This window comes from Gymnodraco acuticeps, unplaced genomic scaffold (assembly GCF_902827175.1).
Source record: "Gymnodraco acuticeps unplaced genomic scaffold, fGymAcu1.1, whole genome shotgun sequence".
NCBI classification, from domain to species: domain Eukaryota; kingdom Metazoa; phylum Chordata; class Actinopteri; order Perciformes; family Bathydraconidae; genus Gymnodraco; species Gymnodraco acuticeps.
Genome location: NW_022989942.1, coordinates 1177368 through 1197101, shown reverse-complemented (window position 1 = coordinate 1197101; position 19734 = coordinate 1177368). Strand labels below are relative to the sequence as shown.

Genomic DNA, 19734 nt, shown 5'->3' with positions numbered 1-19734 from the left:
TTCAAAGGAAAAAAATAAGGCAAAATAATAATTTGGAATAGCACTTTTTCCAGATCTTTCTTATTGACACAAACGCTGAATAAATTCATTCATTTACAGTAACTGCTGTTTCAAGTGACAGTTGGTCTCATTAGAGGAAACCACGGTTTACTTTTATAACGTTCCCTTCAAAGCGGTATGAATATGAACTATATTTTTGTTCTCATTCTATCTTAAGCTGTGAACAAATAGAATGAAGGAACAGTAATATTTGACACACATTGAAATAATCATGGTTATCAAATCAGGGGTTTTGTTGAGTTTAGCTTTTATCTCCATCAGGAAGTACATGAGAGACACTACATCTATGAAAGTCTCTACCTGATCCGATGACTTCCTCTATTTTGACACAGGAGGGGTCGATTTCCTTGGCGAACTCCCTTACTGCCTCGTTGGGGTCCTCATAGGTGAAGGGGTCAATGTAGATCTTGACCCCCGGTGAACTATGACCATCAGACATTGTGGGAAAGGTCACAGTAGGGGTTGGCCCGCTGAACATGTCCGGCCTCATTGTCACCTCTGAGGAGAAAATAAGAAAGTCAAAGAGAGTGAAATATAAACACTGTTTTGGAAGTTGGTGTGTAAGCATTTTTAAAGCTGGAGCTCATTAAAGTGTCAGCACTGGTCGTACCTCCTCCTGCGTTGTACTGCTGCAGCTTGTCACCGTACACACTCTCCTTCAACTGCCTCCTCCTGCACACAGGAATAACACAAGAGCGGTTTGGGGGGATTGAGAAGAAAAGGTTGCAGAAAAGTTAGAAATATAATTGGTTGTCTTCTCTTCAGCTGAGATGGGGTTCAAAATAAAGTCTTCCTTTATGTCAAAAGAAATCTGCTTAAGACAAGAAAAATGACTTTTAGGAATGCATTAGTATTTGGTTGCTTGTTACTTGTTACTGTGTTGTCAGCTTTGGTCCCGTGCTTTCATACGAGAATGGAACCAAATAAATGCACTGTGTTTTTGTTGTATGTGTCAACTTCACAATAGACGCACACAAGAAGATAGAGACAGCCTTTCACTAGCTGTTGGTGGCAGGTCATGGGGTCACAGAAACTTTGTAGTATTTTTTATAATTCCTGATCTACTTTGAAACCATTGGGGAATAAAAAATACATTATTTAAATGCAAAGCCTTACATTTAGAATTGTGTTTTCTACGAATCATAAACAAATTGACATTTTTTAAAAGGAAGCTAAGGAATACTTTTTCCTACATATGCCATTTCATATGCATTACCGTATACATTTTAAGATAAATCTACTATAACAGTCCTATTTAATGAGTACATGTACAGCATGCAGCAGTATGTAAATCTAGTTTATTTACTTATGAATAAAAAAATGAAAATAAATGTTGTTTACTGTAACAAAAAGCTGACCAAATACACCAGACAAAACCCAATACATGACTAATGTATAAGATCATTCTTGACTTTGGGAAAAAGTATTTATAAATATAATACAATTCTAAACTCAAGTTACATTTACTACCTGTCAACCTGATCATGTGGCTCAGTCATTATCCCATGACAATATTTATAATATAATATTCTAATAAGGAATCCTCCTCACAATCTTAAATTAACTTGGTTAGCATTCCAATTTAGCTGCTACTGCTTCAGGGTCCTGTAGCTGTGCATGCTTGGTCTCTGTCACGTTGTAATGGCTTTTCCTACTCGGCAATCAACATGTTTTCTGTCCAAAAGGGCCAATAAATGGTTGGGATACTGAGCGTTTACACTTTTAATAGTCTGGTCGTCACCCTTATATTTTCAATGATTTGTTTTTCACACATTAAAAACTTTTTTTAAATATTGCTATTAAATCCAATCACGTCAAAACATATTTAATACCTCGATCACGGACATTTTGACAATTACAATTATGTAAAGTATGTAACAGGCAAACACGTGAGGCAAACACGTGAATGCAGCATGTGTATCTGTGTGTGTTTGGGTGGACAGTATGTAGGTGTGTGTGTGTGTTACCTGGTACAGATGATGCCAATAGCAACCAATGATACGATACACACTCCACCAACTAAAGAGCCTGCAATCAGAGAGAGCTGCTGTCCAAGCTCTGACTTATACTCATCTACAAAAAAAACACACAGACACATTGAAAATATATAACATTTTTTATATTTTTGAAAAATACAGTTTCCCTTGCTAACATGTAATTTACAAGGCTTGTTTTAACACACACACACACACACACACACACACACACACACACACACACACACACACACACACACACACACACACACACACACACACACACACACACACACACACACACACACACACCACACACACACACACACACACACACACACACACACACACACACACACACACACACACACACACACACACACACACACACACACACACACACACACACACACACACACACACACACACACACACACACACACACACACACACACACACACACGATGTAATTACTTCACAGGGAGATACTGCTCTTGCTAAACATCTCACATCCCCCTCTCAGTGCTCCTCTCTGTTTTCCCTCCGCCACAAAACCCCCAGTGACACACACACACACACTCCAGCCACCCACCTACTTACCGTCGGTGAGCGTTTGGAAGAGCATATCCTTGCTGTAGGCACCATATCCAGCCACAGTGCGGGCCCTCACCTGGACCACGTATCCGGTCCCTGGCCTCAGACCCTCCAGAACCACATTGGGAATCTTGCTCTGGACCATTGAACTGTTCAGTGATGAGGACAGGGACTGAAAGGAAGCATTGAAAGAGATTAATATGTTTCACAGCGAGACGGCAGACAATAACACTTCTACAGTCACAGATCCAGTTCCAATCTGTTAGTTTGTCACACTGAGAATGACTGGTATACATACAAATACAAAATATATTTTTCTATCACTATTGTAGAAAATGTCTTTAGTATTTGTATGTGTACCAGCCATTTTCAGTGTGACAAACCAACAGTAAAAAATGTTGCTCCAAATTTAGATGGAAAGATAATGGAAGTGAATTACATTTTGTTTTTCTCAAATATTTTTTCCAGAAGCATTGTCCAAGAGTTATCCACATTCCCTTAGAATGAATGTGTTTTATTGGAACTACTTTCTACTGAAAGAAAATCAATGGAACATTTACTTTATTCTCTACACAAAATTGAAAAGCTTTTTGTGTCTTCGCTGCTTTATAGTTTCAACTCTCCATCACGTCCAGATTGGAAGTAGTGTGTTCTGAATAAATTGTCCCTATGAAAGTTGGTGATAGTAAGTTCTACAGAGTTACTGGGTCATTGTTTCTGGGAAGACACATTGCCATTACTTTTTACTTTGTTCAGAGTTTTGTGCACCACAAATACAATTCCATTTCCTCCATTTAGCCAGAGTGGTGACAGAGGAAAATACAAAAGGACATCATTCAAAGCCCCGGCACATACAACCTTAACTATTTGAAATGCAAGACACCAGTATAAAAAAAAGGTTTTCTTTCAGTCATTTTGTCCAGATTAACCTTCCCCATAGTTCTTTCATCCATCTCCTTCAAATAACTGGGTGATAATGCAGTTAATTAGTTTTTGTCCACAGAGAAAGATCTACCGGAGCATCTGGGCCTCTTGCTGCTCCTGAGGTGAATCAGGCTAAGCTACAACCTTTTACCTCGATCTTGCTACGCTGTCCTTCTATGCTTCTTCTCCCCCATTTCTTTAAGATAAGAAGAGAGAAGAGTTTTTACTGCGGCAATATTGAAACGGTCCAGAGGGAACGACAGATATGGTGTGGGGAAGGCTTGAAAGGACGGGGGAGGGATCCATGCTGTGAGGTTGAAGGAGGTGGAGGGGTAGACAGCAGAGCGAAGAGGAGAGGAACAGAGATGAGGACGGTGATGAGGAGAACAGTTCAGGAGGGAAGGAAGTGTAAGGGTGGAAAAAGGGTGTTATCAAAGGAGGGCATGCACATGAATACAAATGGGTTAATCATGAGTGTCTTTTTATTAATGTTATCATTGTAAATCTTAATTACATCCCCCTTGATCTTCTGGAACCCCTATATATATGTCGTTGCTGGCTATTTTTATTGGCACTTTAAAGAAATAAGATGTTTTATGTGATGTACTAGTGTGATTCCTGTGTACACAAAGTACTTTGGTGTACTGTATCTAACATCAATAGGCTATAATCTTATTTTATCTTTATATTTAATCCTTTATCTGTTTTTTTTACTGCATATATTTTATTTCATTCTATTTCAATGTAAATACTGCTTTATTTTACTATATTTTTTCTTATTTTTTAATGTTATTATAGTGTTCTTAAAATAGTTCTCTATCTGTGTTTTTTTTATTTTACTTGTATGTATGCACCACGACACCAAGTCAAATTCTTCGTACGTGTCAACCTACCTGGTAATAAACCCGTTTCTGATTCTGAATTGCTAAACTTTTTAAATACTGTAGAAAAACTGTCCAGAGTCTTCTGTCCAAATTAGGACACAACACATGGACAGCTACAGAATGAGCTGGGAGAAAATAATAGAGTTATACCTGCAGAAAATGGGGGTAGTGTGTTGTGGTGGGGCTTGGATTTGAAGGTGTGTGCAGTGGGGTGGAGGGGGGCTCTATGCTTGCCACAGTGAGAAGGTTAGGGGGCAACCCATCTGGGAAGGTCTGGAAGCCAGAGATAAGTATTGAGGGAAAATCCTGCCTCCCTGTGCCATATCAAATTTACAACATTAAAACCTCATTATCTAAAGAGTCACTATGAGGGGAGGGAGGGGATGAAGGTGGAGAAATGGCGGTACAGTTCAGCTGTCTGGTAAGAAAAACCTGTCCTCTCTCCAGGCTTATCAAACCGCTCCCTGAGGACTTCTTCATTTGAGCTAAAATTAGTCGCTTCATTTGGTTGGCTTGTCTTCAGTGAAACATGTAGTATTCCTCCCTTCTTATGATGTATATCAAGGAAGAAGAATGAAAAGGAGAAACAATGAAAGAACTCATAATGGCCAGCTTTTGATTCTTGGTCTTAATTGGCTTCCATGTTAAATAATGTTAAAGCACAGGCAGCACTATATAAGGCCGACTTAGAGTAAAGCCGTTGCCCTGATTTTGACAAAGAAAGTTTTTTATCAGTGACAGTCAGACTGCAGCGACAGAGCATGTCTCAGCGAGTGCAGCTCTTCACACTCTGTCCTCTACTCTAACTCTAACTCACTATAATTGCTCTCCGAGCTGCATGATGCTCAACTCTCTCCCTCTGCTTTTCTCCATCCTTTCCTGGAACTTTGCTTAAAACCAAACTATGGGATGAAGCCCACCCCCCCCCGCCTCTTGAGATGTATTTGTATTGTTAAGGTTTTATTTTTTCTGTCATATTATTCCCCGGTCACCTAGTACTTCTATTCTTTTTTAAATAGGGTTCACAGCATGAGCTTTCCAGGTGATTTCCTATAATATTGTGGATAGTCTCACATTTAGAGAGCCTCTCTCCTGTATACATACATTTCTTGTTTAAATAAGGTTTTTTTTTAAGCTACGTGTTTCATATAAGCATTTTCTGATCCATCACCTTCATACTGTACATACAAAACAAAGAGTTGTCTCTTGGTAGGATTCACATTACATTACGAGAGGGAACACATTTAAATAGTTTAAGTTTAAGTTGAGCGCTGTTGTTTATGTGCTGTTGACAGTCAACACTTTATATTTGAACTACAGTTCAAGAGCTCTGCAGAGTTGAATCTGCAGTGTTTTCCCATGAACATAAAAACACGTTTTGATAATGGCATTCATGCATTTCACAGCAAAATATATTTGTGAATCCTATTTCATGAATAAAAAGAGGAATGAGGAAAGATGCAACTCAGCTTTCATTATACAAAACCTTTGACAGTGAATCTGAGTTGACTATTTTAGTAGCATTTCAAAATGTGTGAGTACCGTAAGATGGGAATCAAATGTTTTTGAATATAATACCAAAAATATTATATTCGTACTTTATGCATATACCAGCATACATCAATGTTTATGCTATTAACCCTCCTCTTATTGTAAAGCGACTTTGAGTCTATGAAAAGTGTTATAGAAATACAATTTATTATTATTTCATTTAAAGTTGAAAAGTTATCAAAAGCGTAAAAAAAAACATAAATGCAAAAGAGTATAATAATTAACATTAGAATAAGAATGAATATAGTAATGAACAGTTGTGTCAGTGCTAGTTACAGGATTAAAGATATTAGACTTAGCCCGCAATGAACCAAGAGAAGAAACAACAATAGTAACACTAAAAACACTTCCTCTTCCCCTTTGCCACACAGTGACAAGATAGTCATATGGTGTGCTGCAAAAACAATTGGACTCGATGACTTTGGAGGGTTTTAACCGGAAAAATAGATAAAAGAAAGCCAGCTGCGAATACACTTGAGCCTTTACAGTTTGTAGTTATGATGTTATCTCAGTATTTGATCTGTTATGGAGGCACCAACTCACTGTCAGTATTAGAAAGGAAGGAAGGATGAAAGGCAGAGACTAGCAGTGATATCCCAAAAAAAATGCCCAAAACTATTTTCTTCTCTTTAAAAAAAAAGAAGGAGATAAATGGCAGGAAATCAAATGTGGGCTGTGGATGAGGCGGCATGTTGTTCTTTCTGGTGTACAGTATCTCACACAAACACTTGTAGGTGCTTTACACTTAGTTTTTAATCTGTTTGCAGTGAAAGTCTATCTGTTTTCGCAGCCGTTGGCTCTGCTTCTGAAAAGATTTGCTCAGCTTCGGGTGATAGATACGCTTTTAATTTAACTTTCAAGCTCCAGAAACATTGCTTTCCACTGACTCAATTACAAAGAAGACAAGATATGCAGTCCCGGTTTGTCCCCTCAATGGAGTTCTTTTTATGTCCCGGAGCAGCAGTCTTTGAGGAGAAAGCAATCAGCTCCTTCACGTTTCACCCCTGAATCTGAGGCACTTATTGATGACCTGGAATTGACATTCTTTGTGCCGGATAGTTTGATAATTGGACTCTGGCAGTGAACTGTTTTGTACCTTCAATCTGCTGGTACACACTAGTAAGGACAATGTCCACTACAGGGCAGCTGGAGGGTTAAAGTGCTTCAGTCGGACAGTATTTTTTACGGAGCAGAGGAGTAGGACATTTGATTTCAGGAGCATCCACAATAGCCAGTAAATTGGAGCTTCTTTCCCCTCGTCTTCAAGTGATTCAGCTACAAAACGAGCTTCCAGTGCTCTCAAGATGTTGACATACACGACAAGAAGTGAGGCGACATTTTACCATCATATTCACTCTCTGATCTCTTTTGCAAAACAGTGAAAACAAGCCAATTAAATAGGGTAAAACATCTGGAGAGAGATCTGCTGCTTCTTTGCATAAAAAGGAGCCGGTTGACGTGGTTTGGGCATCTGATAAGGATGATTCCTGGGTGCATCCTCTTGAAGGATTTCTGGCCAGATCAAAACTGGCTCAGTAGGAGACCCTAGGGTAGAACCAGAACACGCTGGAAAGATCATATCTCAGCTGGCTTGAGGTGCTGCAAGAAGTTCGTCTTGAAGTCTTGAGACTTTTCCCTTTGATTCTTATACCAAGTAGCCAAGTTCTCAAGAGTTTGGTTTAAGGACATACTGTACAGGCACTTCTCATCTTTTGATCATTGGCAATGGCAAAGAAGGTTTCATAAATGAAGGTTTGAAATAAAAGGCAGTCTGTGATGTCGTTTGGCAAAGATTGAGACACCAAGGTCAGATCAACAGTGAGCTCAGGAGATGAATGTAGGAAAATCATTTCACTCAACAAACAATGCAGCAATATGAGTGGCTGCAGTCCACAAACACTACATTCCTCCCAATGGATATTGGATTATGTGTGACAATTGAGCCTATGGTGAAAAACTGCATCCAAGCTTTAACATGATATCATGAGAGAATGAACATACATATTCAGGACATGACAACAGTCAGGGTAACATTTTGTTTTTGTATACTGTTATTTTGTATATATTGATTGTTGTGCTTTTATGTATCTCTTAATGTGTGCATAATTATGTATAAGTGTGTCTGTTGATTGTGATACTGTAGGTATATACATATTTTTATATATATTTGTATTTTGTATTTGGGATTGTGGGAAACGGTATTTCAATCTCTCTGTCTGACAATAAAGTTGACTTTGACTTTCCATTATTGTCTGAGGTATTTTTTCCTTTTAGAAATATAATAGTGATATGTTGACGGTACTAGACAGTAGACATACAATATGAGTTGCTTGACCATTTAAAAAAGGTATTAATTGGATCTCCCAGAGCCAACAGACCATAATTAGATTCCATTTTGCGTCATACAGCTTATGAAACCATGGCCCCTTGAACTAAATCAGTTGTTCATGGAAGAAAGATACCCAGCTTTGTAAGATACAATAAATCAATAAACCTTTCTTTCATAATTTAGTTGAAGTGATGTAAGCTTACTGTTTGACAGGACCTCACTGTGGCCAGTTATTAATGAATAGATGCTCTTTTTTTAAGAGTACAATTGATGTGTGCTGGAACAAAGAGAGGCACTCCGTCACCGTGAATCCCTGTCAGTTTACGACAGGACCCAAGAGATATGAATTTGTGACTCTAAGATCAATGGAGACTTATTAGGAAATGACATTGTATAAAAGATAAAGCATGAACCCAACACTTTCATTGACATAAAGTGCGAGTGGGAGAGAAAATACATCAATAACAGCAATTATAAATCCAAGCATGTTGACAGGTGTCTGCTGTCCACCGTCCTTTAATAATCCTCACGTCATATCAATGAGGAGCATTCACCACATCCATCTTCTTATATAATGCCAAGTGGAATATTACAATAATTAGACATTGAGTGATTGGTATTATTACTTTGAGAGACATTGTTGTAAATGGACACATGTAACAACCGATAAGCCACACACACCACATCTGTCATTGTGTCACATTTTTTTGTTTGCACCACTAAGGTCTTACAGTGGACATTGCTGTACTAATGTAATCATTTCAGTTATTTGGATAAGTAGATGAATAAATACCTCACACATTATGATAACCTGATTCAGCAACACAAGTGGGAATAACTCCCACACACTGTGTTATTTAAATTAGGTCAACTCCAGTTGTGCCGTCAGGTAAAACCTAAAATTATTCTTGCATGCCTTTGCATTGCTGTATTATTCCACACATATTATGGTTATTTTATCAATGAAAAAAATGCTTTGATAAAATGTTGAATACTGTTACTTTGATCTAATTGGGCGTATTTATTTATTTCTATTCATTTAACTCTTGGAGGGTCTGGGTTGTTTTATAGATCTTTTTGTTGTCCTCTATTTGTGTTTGACAATATTTTATTAAACATGTATTAAATGCTTTATTTATTTTGTAAAGGAATTGACATTTTGAAAATACCCATTTGATTATTTTGCTAAGAGTTACCTGAGATCATTGTTACCACTCCTGTACAGGTTTGTTCATTATGAAAGTGGAGCCTGAAAGCAGTTAGCTTAGCTTAGCATAAAGACTGGCTTACCTGGCTCTGTCGAGAGGTAAAAACATCTGCTTACCAGAACTTCTGAAGCTCACTGATTAACCAATTATACCTTGAAAAACTAAGTAACTGTCAACAATGTTTTTACAACAACATGTAAGCAGCACCCGGACTAAAACCACCAGATTCAGAGACAGTTCCATACCATAGGCAATAAGACTGCTAAACACCTGAACTGTTGAAACAACATCCATAACATTCATCTGCTACTTGGTAATTATTTATAGACTCTTATCGCACTATTTCACTTTCTTAAACTATTTCTCTTTTTGTATTTTCAATTTACTTGCACTATATTTTTCTGTGTAGCTGTGTTGAACTGTTGGAGAAGCCTGTGACCTAAGATTTTCATCGGCATAACTACACTGCTATGTTCATATCACAAAATAAAGAACCTTGAACCTTGTGGTTTTACTGGACGGTAATGTGCCCCAATATTTATTTGCCAATGAAAAACCTATAAACAAATAATAGTGTGTAACATTTGGACGAGCAGCTTAGAAGATTTTAAACCATGGACTGAGCCCATCTAGTTGTCCACTTGTATCCAATCGTCATGCTAAGCTAAACTAAGCTAAGCTAACTGTTTCCTGGCCATTGCTATTCAATGTGCACAGGTTGCAATTTTTTATTAAGTACAATAACTTTCTTTGTCCGATTACTTGGATGACAACATGTACGCTTCTTAGGATGTTTTATTCATCTGACCTAATGTTTAGTGATCCTTTGATTGGTTAGTTTACCCATATAGGCCTACTGTATTAGTACAGACCTAATGAACTGAACATGGGCAGACATATTGTAAAGGATCAAGCATGCAGTATTATTTCCCCTTATTATTAAAGTTCTGTATGAAGCAGTGAGACTGTTGCTGCTTCTCCTGATAATAGATGACTCCGATGTAGTTGATATTGATTCTCTTGTTTATATCGACTCTAAAGGCCCTGTCACACTGTCCCGAAATTGACACCCGATGGACACACGAATATGGAATTGTGAATTTCGCACGAAGATGGCCCCGAACCACACACGAAGGCAACATTTACATTACATTTAAGACATACAACTGCAATGAAAGTACCAAAAACAATTGTGTTACAGTACTATGATACTGTACTGATATCTTCAGACTTTGTTCTTTACTTTATCCGTCGTTATATGTAGAAAATATTACGTTTTCTCCGTAATGTTGTTTCCATAACAACAACAACTTCCTGTCAACTGTCCTTCAAAATAATATATTATATCCTTTTTAGTTTCACAGAACACAAATTGGGTTATTTACATAATATATTTACATGATTTTGTTGTGCAATAAAACAACCCGATGGACACACGATAAAGGAAATGTTCAAATTCGGCTGTGATCGTAACAACATCGGGCCATTCGTGAGGGCATCTTAAGCCTTCGTATGACCGCCGGTGGAGTTTCTCAGGCTCCGGCAGCAACTTCGTGAGCGGTGGCAAAATCTTTGGCATGCCAAAAAATTGCCGAAGGACCTTGCGAAGGTTCATTTTCGTGTTGAATTCGTGTGTCAATTGTGCCCTTCGTAAGGCCATCGTGAGGGCATCGTGTTATCATCGGTGCCATCGGGCATTCGCCCCGATCAGAGTGAGGGTGAATGCACCGATGATAACACGAAGATGACACGATTTTACAAGATGTCCTCACGAGTGCCTTACGAAGTTGCCGCTCACTAAGTTGCTGCCGGAGCCTGAGAAACTCCACCGGCGGTCATACGATGGCTTAAGATGCCCTCACGAATGGCCCGATGTTGCTACGATCACAGCCGAATTTGAACATTTCCTTTATCGTGTGTCCATCGGGTGTCAATTTCGGGACAGTGTGACAGGGCCTTAATGGATTACTGTCTGTGACCATAACAGCACAGAAGCTCAGACAAACACACACAAACATTAATCATCCCACTCTACCTTGTCAAAGTATAGTATCTCGTAGTCGAGGATAATTCCGTTGGGCTGCTCGGGCGGTGGCCATGACAACGAGAAACTGCGACTTGTTGAACTCACTTGGTGCATTATGGGAACTACAGAGGGAGCTGTTAAAAAACACACACACAAGCACACACAATCAATTAGGCAGTTAAACTATTCGCTTAAATGCTTTAAACCCATAAATATGGAAATATAGTGTGTAATGTAATGAGATATTGCCAAGGGTTATATACACCCTGACGAGAAAAATGTTAACGCATCCAGCCTCGTTAAAACAAATTACTGCACTTGTCACTGATGGGGAAGCATGAGTTATGTCTGCAATGCATTTTCACCCATAATTTTAAGAACCAGAAGCTCTTGGCTATAATATATGTTCATGGTTTTGCCTCCTGGATCGTTTTACAAGTTGTTTTTCATCACTTTTGTACAGTACTTCACTTGAGAGGCTGCACTGAAGAGAGGAAGACTCGAGGATTGATACTACACCAGGTAAAAGTATCAAATTGATGTTCACTATATTGAGAATGTATACATCTCCCAAAGTCATCAGGGGATCATAGGCAGACAAAAAACTCAGTAAATGCTGTGATTCCTCAAAAATTGAGTACTTCCTTTGTAGTCATAATTTGAGTGAGCTGTCACCTTAAAAAGACTCATTTCAACTTTGTCAAAATGTATATTTTACAGGGTTCGCTGTATGTCGAGTGAGTTCCATGTCCTCAGGCAGGTCCCATGAAATACACTCAAACACGTTGCATAATTTAAACCCCCTGGTGCAATAAACCGGAAAATAAATCTGTTTTTGTCGAGTTCTAAAAGATTTCAGGGATAAGAGAGTTCTGCATCCGGCAGCAGTTACAAATGCGTTCAGAAAGCAGCAGGTGACAATGGATCATGTTTCGATTTGGAATGAGCCTGGGTTGTTGTAGATGAGGTAAATTATGTGTTTTCCATCTGAGCAAAGCGGCTTTTAAATCTAAATTTGGTAGCAGTGGAAATATCACTTGTGTCTGTCTCTATAAAGTATTGATTGAGCTGTAACTCAGCTCACTTTATAGTCTCTGAGAATTACAGTGTCAGAGACAGAGGGAGGGGGGATAGAGAAGGGAGGACAGAGAGAGGGGATACAGGCAGAGAGAGAACAGAGAGTGAGGGAAAGAGGAAAACAGGATGAAGGCTGTGAATATGCAGGAAAGACAGAGAAGAGGCGACAGAGACAGAGAGAGAGATGACAAACTTATAACATGTTTTATGAATAAAAAAAGCTGCAGCTCAATTTCCTTTATCCCCCTAGCCACCCCTCGCATAATCCTCTGTGCCCCAGGGTAGGCTTACACACACAAACACAGATGTTTGCACACAGTTTTCCGAACTCACCCGCCTGATTGGTTGTAATGTTGATTGACAGTTGTTGGGCGGGATAAGGGCTTTTGTTGGATACTCCGTTGACTGCCTGTAGGGTAAAAAGTGTAATGGTCAGTTTATCAATCTTATAGACATTAACCCCCATTGTAACTGTTGCTAGGCCTTTTTTTCATCTAACAACAATTTACAACAGTAGCACATTTTACACTCCCAAGTAATCCCTAAATCAATAGTTCCTTGATTTGAGGTGGAGATACACAAAAGGAGGTTTCTCATTTCTCAGCAGCAACACATTTTACTGTATGATCTAACAACTAAGGGGCAATTTCACAAAGAATGTATTGTGGTCACTAACAGCACGATAAAGTGTGAATCCTTTGCCAGTGCTATCTTCTCTGTCTCACTGTCCTATTCTCAAAAGATATTGCGCTAACGACACTATAGCCTACATGCTCAAAACGTTTTACTGAGTGCAATTGCAATTTGCAATCAGGGAGATGGAGGAAATAATTCCTTTTGTGTTTCTTTTTCTTCTTCTTCTCATGTATTCTCTCAGAAATGTCACGTAAAAGAGTTGTGTTCATTTTCTTTTTACAACACTTCTTTAGACAAATGAAGCTTAGCGCAAGTTCAACCAGGAAGACCTTCTTTACTCATTCATTCACTATTTCCATGTTACTACTCTCTCTTCTCAATAAGTGATCGGGGGCGTCACTCCCCAGCTTAACCAATCACTTCGCTCTATTCTCACAAGCCTATCATAGTGCTCCGCTAAACTTTTTAAATCTGCTCTCCCCTCTGACAGCTCTCATTCCAGGTGAATCGGCGCAACCCTCCTCCACCCCTCTTCACCTCCCGTCCATCTGAATCCAGGGTCAAGCTAAGCCACTCCTCTTCAGACCGACCCCAGCTATCCATTCACCACCACCAGTGTCAAGACCCCAGGGGATTTCATCGGATCGGTTCTACCTTCCCGAATGATATTCCTGCAGAACGGGGCCTAATCGCCAAAACTCCTTTACATTCATGTGTATTTCTGGCAATAAATATGTACTCTTACATCAAAACTGTCTCTCCTGATTGAACTGTCACTGCATTCCAAAATAAAATGACATTGAGTCCGGCTACAATCCCTGCTAATCTAAACACTGCAAAGTCCAGGCATGATGTACTTTATAGCCTAAAAGCGCTTCAGTTACTATCAACGCTCTAAAGACGCTATTAATTTCACTGTAATTCCTTGGGCTCTAGCTTAGTTTTTTGAACGAGGCTCGTTTGAATACAAAAGGGACATTTTAAGAAAAATATGTTATCTTAAATAGCAAAGGAACATCTAGGCGCCATTTGCTTGCTACACACTTAGGGGTTAATTTCACCCTTATGCGGGGGCTTTAAGGATTACACAGTTTGATTTGTTTTCTATTTGTGAAGGTTAAGTGGCCCCAAAAGATGTACAATCCTCAATTGGTTGAAAACTCATGAACTGATGTTAAAATTAACTGCTTTAATGTTTCCCGCTGACACATTTTAAAGGAAAACCTTGTCAATTAATGTTAAATACAATATATCATTAACTTCTCCGGTGAACATGTAGGAGACATGGAAAACATCACCATTATTATTATATTTTACTATAGAGGTATTGTGTTTTAGGAGAATAATAACATTGTAATATCCAGCTATTATTTATGAATACGATAACCCTGTTAGGCTGCTTAGCTTACACACTTGAACAAGCAAGACATTATATATATTTTCTGCTTTTGGTGGAACATGTATTTTATTTTTACTTCAGTGTAGAAAGGCTGTAAATGTTTTCAAAAACTGTCTCAGTGTCTTTCTCATCTCACCAACACAAAGGCACAATTAAATGGTTCCGAGTGTGTTTAAAGACCAGCTAATTATCTGCCACATGTTGTTTGTCGTGAGCTCAGTTAATCATTTTGACGGTCGGAACAATGTCTTTAGTCGCAGCAAATCATTAAACCAAGGCGTAGCAATTAGTACTGATAGCTTAATGGCTTACACCAAGCTCTAATTCTATAATGTTGTGTTGTTTCTTTATCATTTCACATTTTATTTTATGTTTTATCTTTCCTTTTACGTCTAAAAGGATTCAAATATATCAGTTTGCCAAATGTGTCTACATTGCACCACTAGTATTTTAAACAGATAGTTATTGCATCAATACAGAATAACTTTTTTGATGTAACCATTTGGAAGAAACGGATGGATGTCTCAATGGATATTCACTTCCGTGTGACTGCCTTCGGGAAACACATCATATTATAATCAATACTTTCACAATCAGGACAGTGTTTTAGACATTCATTTATACATCATTATAGATGTATACGTCCCATCTTTGCAGCCTCAGTATCCTTGAACACCACGGGGAATATCTGGCAGCAATTTGCATATTAAAACACGAGTTGACAACACACTAGTTTAAAAAGTATAATTTTTGTATAGTTTTTATTAAAAGGTATAACGATTTTTTTGAGAAGCATCTTCATATTTTGTAAACATGAATGTCTTCAACATTGTGTAGTAGTGTGAACTATTTAAGGAACTATCCACTGATATACTCTTCATCTGTTCTGCAGGCTTGGTATTTGTTTTTTCCAAGGAGTGTTGCAGCTTGAATATCCTTTATTTACAACCGTTACAGAAATTAAATTGCAACCTTGACTTTTAGAGCTATGAAGTATTGTGAATAATTGAGTAATTAGCAGTGTTGGGACTAACAAGTTACAAATAACGCGTTACTGTAACGCCGTCATGTTGGCAGCAACTAGTACGCTAACGCATTACTTTTTAAATCCAGTAACGCAGTTACCGTTACTACATGGTGCGTTACTCCGTTACTGCGTTAGTTTTTTAATATAGTCAACAGCCAGGCGAACAGAGATGAGAACTGTACTTAAGTACTTGAGTAAATGTACTTAGATACTTCCTGTGTCACATGCGGAGACGGGCTGTGGGCGTGTTTGTGTTGTTTACTAACAAGACTATCATGGCGGCGGCGGAGCTCAAGTCTAGTTTCTCCACCTGGAGATATTCTCACTATTTCACTTTTGTCGAGCACAAAGAAAAGAACGTTTCTGTTAAATGTAAGTTGTGTCTTGGCGGGTCAAAGATCCTATCTACTGCCCAAACCAGTCATTCAAATCTCTTAAAACATCGGCAAAAACAACATGCTGGGACGAAGCTAGTAGCTAAGACCACAGAGACTCAGCCGACGCCACTCCACCTCCACCTAAGCAACAGCGGCTGGATTTTAACCAAGGGACTGCTGGCCAGGGAAAAGTCGATAAAGCCATTGCACGGTATGTTGTAGAACACATGCAGGCTATTGCTACAGTGGAGTCACCCGCTTTCAGGGAGCTAGTTAGCATGATAGCATGTCCGGCGGCACACGGCATATGGGACGGAAAACTTTTTCCAACTACCTGGAGAAAGAATATACAAAAATGGAAAGCCAGCTAATATCGATGCAATCCAGATAGCATATAATGCATGTCAAGTTGATCAACAGATTGTATTATTCTCCAATGCAATAACAGTACTGAAATGAAGGCTATAAGGGCATTAATGGGAGACATTTTGTCAAGTAACAAAAACGTTACTTTTCACAGTAACGCATTACTTTGGGATGTAAGTAACTAGTAAAGTAACTGAGTTACTTTTGACATGAAGTAACTAGTAATGGTAACTAGTTACTGGTTTTCAGTAACTAGCACAACACTGGTAATTAGAAATCAATATTGTCAAGATCGACAAAAGAGAAGCAGGGTGATTTTTGATAAATTTTTTCAAAGGTTCTTGTGATTCATGAGAGCCATTGGTGTCCATTGCAACTGTTGTGAAACCACAGAAAAGGCATGTTAACTTTCAACACATTTAAAGCCTAAAGATTGTGGTACTCCAAATAAAGATTTCCATTCGAGCCTCAAAAAAGCCCTTCTCTCTGTGCAATGGACCAACCTGAATTTCGAAGGTGTATGATGTGTGGGCCCGCAGCTTGCTGATCTCCACCATTGTTTCCTTTAACCCTTGCTTGCCCGGAATAAATGCCACGCTGTCGTCACACGGCTGACACGCTCGGCGCTCGTTGCTATGGCATCGGCGGCACAGGACGTTATACGACAGGTCTTCACGGTGCCCGATATCCCGCGGTGGGTGCCACTCCACCATCACTGATGTCTGGTTGACGACTGAGACCACGTTACGAGGAGCCGAAGGGACACCTAGACACAGATGATTGGATGTTAGGAATTGAAAAAACACACGTGAAGCACGAGTTTCAGAATCTGCCAGATTAACCGTTCCACACCTGGATGCAATCAAACTTCATTATGGTCAGCACTTGAGAAAATAATTTGCATTTTCATTAGGCAGCGTCTACTTATGTCTGACATATGGATGTTTTTTTTATTATCACAGGATGTCTGGTATTTTATAGCAAAGCAAGCTGTTGTGAAAGCAGAGAATCACTGCTTGTTTGGTGTTAGCTATTTTTGGAAACGTTTTAGTTGATATATTATTACAGTAACAAAGGACAAATTATATAGTATCACACTGACAGTAAAGGAGATATCTGATAGGACAGGACATGTATGCAATCATATGCTGGAGTATGACTGTCCTGTTATTGTTTCTTTTGTGATGCACATTTTCTAAAATGTTATAGAAACATTCAAAAAAATGAATTAAGGAAAATGCTGGATTAATTGTTTTGGGCAACCAGTGCCTTTATTGAAGTTGCAGTGGAAAGGGGGAGACAAAAGGGATGACACGCAAAAAAAGTGTTTTGGAAAACCTCAGCATTGGTACCAAGCCCCAGTACATAGGTCACCATCTCTACCAACTCATAAGCTATCATTTAATACAAATTAAAAAGGTATATCTAACATCCGAACACTCCTTACAACTCTTGTGACAACAGAAAAGTACATCTTCCATCCCATCTTGTGATCTTTCTCTTCACCAGATGTTGCCAGCATTATATTCTACATTAAAGTACGGACAGTGAAGCACAATACTGGCATCAAAGTGAAGAATCACATTTTAGCTTTAAGTGAGTGCTCCTTCAAGAAGTTAACCAGGATTCTTGTGTTCACTGAACAGAGAATATGAGGATGATAACTTTACTTCACTGACACTGCAGTACTGCTGCTACAGATGTGGAGAACTTTTACAACCCTGTCTCTCTCAGTCAGAAGGTGACCTAACAGCTCACCACCAGCCAGATAATCTTTTATTCTGTCACTATTCATTCAGTCACTCAGCTTCAGTCTCTCCTTTCTGTCTGCTCATCTCTTTGATCTGAGCAGAAACTCTGGCTTTCAGGGTGTTACAAACACACAGACAGAGTTTCACAAGGTTAAACCTAGCGAGTTCAATTCTCCTCGACTGTTCGTGCACATCACAAAGACCTACACAGACACAACAGCACAACGTGTGGGAACAAGAAATGAAAGCCATATTCAGCCTTGGCATATGTTACATATCAGTTTCATGAGAAACGTCTGAGATGGCCTGTGGAATAAATATATAATGAATGTGTGTGTGTAATAGACCCACACTGCAGAATCACAGTGCTAACAGAGTGGCAAGTTGAAAAAATCAGCAGCATAATTAACAAGCCTGCAGAGAGAGGACCCGCCCACTAACTGTGCATTCATACAATAATCATCACAAATACTCACTTGATCTGAATAGCATTACTATAAAAAAAGGCCTTATCACATTTTAACTGTCAATTTGTACTGCTGCGAGGAATTATCTGTACTGCAGTCCACCACTTTACTGCACGTCCTCACTGTGCTGGGAGTGGCTTTCACAGTTTCAATCTGACCTGTACCCAAAATACACTTAAAAAAACACACACACAGATGCAGTACTCACACACACCTCTTCTGTACCTGGAAATGATTTTCTGTGAGGTTACTATATGATTGAGTTTTTACTAAATAAAATTAAACTGATGCTCTTCCAGTCATACAGTTAAAACCCACAGGTTTCATAGTATTTGTGTTAAAAAGGAAACCTTGTGACTCAATGTGTGTTTACCCTTGAATTAAATGTATCAAGGTAATCTACAAAGCTGCGTAGGCTAAGTAGGTTGACACATAACACCTTTTCTCTGGCAAAGTAGATGTTCTTCTCCTGTCAGCATCAATTTGAGAATGCTGCAGCTTGTTGAAGGTGAGGCTTTTCACGTGCTTTCTCTGTTGTCAGACAAGGTTAAACCCATAAAGTGTTCCATAACCACTGTGGAAAAATCCTTTCCGATTTCCCATCTGCAATAAATGATCAGTTGCGACACATGCAATGAGAAAAAGTTTTTAGTGTAAGATCTGAAATGTGTGGGTAATAGTTCACCCTGTTTATTGCCTCTATTGATGTTTTCACGATCACTATTTTACAACAACGATGATTATACCTCTATGGCTTCTATCCCTCTGCATTTGACTTTCTCGTTCAGAGAGGAATATTTAAATCAAACTGAAGCAACTGGACCACTGTTGCTGGAACATTTTGTTCTCGATATGCCTCTAGTGCGGTTTGTTATTTATTTATTTTTTGCACTTTTATTGTCATTACACAGTACAGGTACTATGTAATGAAATGGTTTCTCTGACCCATCCTAGTGTTAGCAGCAGTGGGCTGCCATTATGAACGGCACCCGGGGAGCAGTGTAGGGAACGGTGCCTTGGTAGCACTTGGTCTTGCCGGGACTTGAACTGGTGACCTTCCAGTTGCCAAACTAAGTCCCTAT

General features: G+C 39.0%; 1 protein-coding gene across 1 annotated transcript in view; it reads right to left on the bottom strand.

The window, feature by feature from the left end:
• Positions 1-19734, bottom strand: part of LOC117542447 (ephrin type-B receptor 1-like) — a 104339-nt gene that overhangs the window by 26288 nt on the left and 58317 nt on the right. The window contains exons 7-13 of the mRNA XM_034210137.1: positions 16938-17200; positions 12963-13038; positions 11562-11686; positions 2637-2802; positions 2028-2133; positions 671-732; positions 361-558 (exon numbers count right to left, since the gene is read on the bottom strand). Coding sequence (XP_034066028.1) covers positions 361-558; positions 671-732; positions 2028-2133; positions 2637-2802; positions 11562-11686; positions 12963-13038; positions 16938-17200 — 996 coding nt within the window. The remainder of the gene's footprint in view (positions 1-360; positions 559-670; positions 733-2027; positions 2134-2636; positions 2803-11561; positions 11687-12962; positions 13039-16937; positions 17201-19734) is intronic.